Source organism: Oxyura jamaicensis, chromosome 20, assembly GCF_011077185.1.
Source record: "Oxyura jamaicensis isolate SHBP4307 breed ruddy duck chromosome 20, BPBGC_Ojam_1.0, whole genome shotgun sequence".
Lineage (NCBI taxonomy): Eukaryota > Metazoa > Chordata > Aves > Anseriformes > Anatidae > Oxyura > Oxyura jamaicensis.
The window spans coordinates 4,294,763-4,298,197 of NC_048912.1; the positions used below are offsets into that span (position 1 = coordinate 4,294,763).

Consider the following 3,435-nt stretch of genomic DNA (forward strand, 5'->3'; position numbering starts at 1 on the left):
GTCTCTCAGGCAGCAGCAAATCTGGGAGAAATCGGCGTTATCCGTGCTGGGAAAGATGGAGAAGGGAGGCAGTCTGGTTGCTATGGCTGCCGCAGAGCCGGCCTCGGTGCGAGGATGCCTGGAGCAGCACAGGGATGTGCAGGGCTGGCACATCTGGGGGTGAGCACGGCACCGCAGCGTGCCTGGGCAGGGGTCCCAGCACCTCTGTCCCCATGGCCTGAGCCTCCCCGAGGTGCCGGCTGCTCCCCCAGTGGCACAGTCCCATCCTTGTCCCAAAAAACAGCAAAAACCCCATCCCCGCACAGCACTTAGACGAGGCGAGGCGGTGCATGAGGGTGTTTGGAAATGGCCCCCTGGGATTTTTGTCATTCAAATACTCACATAGGTGCTCAATGGCAGATTCAAGCGTAGTTTGTATAAGGGAGATGCTGAATGTTAAGGACTTCTAAATATTTTTCCCCTCCCAAAGAAATTACGGCATCCTCCGTTCCTTGGCTTTGGGTCGATCCGGTAGGAATTGAGCCAGCACCTGGGGGCCTGCTACAGCCTTGGAGGCTACACCCGCTGCTGCTGCTGCCCCAGGGCTCTTCGCTATGAGCTCTTTAGCATCTTAACCCAAAATGCACTTGACAGCAGCCTCAGAGGTCTGGAGGGGAGCCAGCAGGGAGAGAGCTGGGAGCAGTCAGTGCCCGGGGCCTGATCCAGCAGGGTGCTCAGGTGGGCACGGGGCAGCTGAGCGGAGCCTTGCTCGGTGCTGCCCAGGGCCGTGCCGCATCCTGGCTCCGGCTGGCTGCCAGCCAGACCTCCCCAGGGCCCAGGGGGCTGCTTAAGCTCATTGCTTTTCTTCCAGAGGCTTCAGAAAGCCGCCCGCCCGCTTTTAATTCAAATTTATTGAATAATTCTCCCGGGATCAGCTAGTTCAAGGCCAGCCGCTAAACCAGCCCCTGGATGAGATGGGTTTGGCTCGGTGTCTCCCAGCACATCCCTGCCACTGTGCCAAGGGGGTGGCGAGTGCAGGAGCGGGCGCCTGGCTTGGGGTGTCATTGGCTCGGTTCTAATCCTGGCTGCCTGCATTGACTCCAGCCCCAGGGAGCATTCTGAGGTCTGTTAGCATCCCTCCCTCCTCCACCCCAAACCTGTCCCTGCCTTTGAGTGGTTTTCCCCTGGGGCAGCAGTTCTGGCGTGGCTGGCTCCGCTCTCACCTGGCTCTGATGTGGGGAGATGTGGGGAGATGCACGCGCTGGGTGCACAGCCTGGGGACACCCAGGTACGAGCAGGGTGTCCTGGATGTGACGTGTGCCACCGCACGCCGGAGCTGTGCACGTGCTGACACACATGGTGTCCCCTGGGAGCACGTGGCAGCACTGGGGACAGCGTGCAAGCCACGCACCCGCTGTGCTGCACCAGCCTGGCTGCCAGGGGACACGAGGGAGCCCCAGCCCCAGCTCGCCCAGCGCTGGGCTCTCACCCCTGCTCGGGGCAGTTTTGGGAGCGCAGCACCTGCCCCCTCCTCACAGCACCATGGGGGCTGTCCCCAACGCAGGGCTGGGGACGTGGCCTCTGGCCCCTGCACCCCCCTGCTGCACCGTGGCTCGGTGAGGGCAGCACACGGCATGCCTTGTGTTGTGCAATTAACCACTGCTCGGCAGAACACTAACGATCCTCGTTAATGAGCACAGCACCGGGCAGTCAGGGCACGGCACCCCGCACACGGCAGTTGTGCAGCAGGACCAAACCCCCAGAGTGATGCTGGAAGTCACGAGCTGGGGCCGCAGCCCTTTGCTTGCTGTCTTTGCACCGAAGCTGCTGGGGGGGCTGTGCCTTGTGCACCCACTTTGGGGACAGAAGGGACCAGCACGGCCTTGCTGGGAACGATGCTGGGGCAGGCGAGAGTCCCCCAGCGAGGCTGGTGGGGACAGCAGGTCGGTCACTCCCTGGCACACAGGGGTAGCCCCCATTCACCATCTCACCATTACTCCCTGCCAAAATAACTGCTGCAGACACGGGGACACTGTCCCCGAGGCAGGAGAGGGACATGGGGTTATCTCAGAAGCTGACTGAGGTCTGTGCAGGGCTCTGCACCCTGGCCAGGCTTGGGTTTGCCCCCGAGCAGAAATGTTGGTGCAGTGGGGTCGTGTTGTTGGTGCAGTGGGGTCGCACTACCCAGCACACAGAGCCCAAACCGAGCAGTGCAGGGGGCCGGGGCTCCGCTTCCTGCTGCAGGGACGCGTCCGGCCACCACGCTCGTGCTGCGCTGCTGCGGGCGCAGGCACGCGGGAGCATTTTTCAAAACCAGCCTTTGGATGCTCGCCGTGGGGCCGGGTTGTTAACGTACGAGACGCGTGCCGTGCTGCTGGGTGGGAGCGCGCTCTGCTGGTGCTCCCCCCCCCCCCGAGAGGCACCGTGCAGCAGCACCACGGGGCCGCGCACGCCCCGATGGCTTGGCAGGAGGCCCTGGGGTGCATGGTGGGGGTCCCCGGGGGTCCCCACCCATGGGGTACCCCAGGGAGCTTTGCCTCCGAGGATGCCCTGTGCTTACAGTGGTGCTCTGGTGGGCCCCCATGCCTGGGGGGGTCCCATTCATCCTAAGGGGACCCTGGGGACCCCAACAACCCCCTGGGAGCTCGGGACCTGCACTGCTGAGGATACCCCAGAGACCCTCACCTCCAAGGCTGCCCCGGGGGACCCACGCTTGCAGGGACACCCGGGGGACCTGCAGTGCCCTGGGGGACCCTCACCCTTAGGCATCTCCCAGCCCCCCCAACCCTTGTGATGCCATGGGGGACCCTCACCCATAGGGGTACCCCTGTCCTTGGGGAAACCACCAGCCCCCTGACCCATAGGGATGCTCAGGGGGTGTTGGGGGACACCCCAAAGACCCATAGGGTTGCTCGGAAGGACCACTAAATCCTCACCCATAGGGATGCTCTGGCATGTTCGGAGGGCACCCCAAAGACCCCCCACCCATAGGGATGCTTGGGAGGGTGTGTGCGGGGGGGGGACACACCCCAAAGACCCCCACCCACAGGGATGCTCGGGGGCTGTTGGGGGACACCCCAAAGACCCGCACCCCGCGGCCGCCCCCCTCACCTCGAGGCTGCCGGGGGCGGGCGGAGGGGTCGCTGTTGCCTCCAGCACGGCCCCCCCTTCCCTCACCCCCCCCCGCTCCGCCGCCTTTTGTTCGCCGCCCGTGCGCGTCCCCGCCCGGCGGCGGGGGCGGGCGGAGCCGGGGCTGCAGCCGCAGCCGGGGCCGAGCCCAGCGCCGCGCCGCGGGGACACGGACATGGAGGCCGCGGGGCCGGAGCCGGGCCCCCCGGGGCTGCCCCCACCGCCTCCTCCTCCTCCTCCGCCGCCGCCGCCGCCGCTCCCCGAGAAGAAGAAGCTGCAGCGGGCGCCGTCGCCCGCCCGGCCCAAGGAGGTGCCGGGCTGGTCGCT

At 65.7% G+C, this 3,435-nt stretch overlaps 1 protein-coding gene across 1 annotated transcript; it reads left to right on the forward strand.

The window, feature by feature from the left end:
* The first annotated feature begins 1,585 nt into the window (after nt 1–1,585).
* On the forward strand, nt 1,586–2,874 carry LOC118176763. Its single transcript, XM_035343961.1, has 2 exons — nt 1,586–2,022; nt 2,054–2,874. The coding sequence occupies exons 1-2, from the start codon at nt 1,747–1,749 to the stop codon at nt 2,771–2,773; spliced, it is 996 nt and encodes a 331-aa protein (XP_035199852.1). The 5' UTR covers nt 1,586–1,746; the 3' UTR covers nt 2,774–2,874.
* The last annotated feature ends 561 nt before the right edge of the window (nt 2,875–3,435 follow it).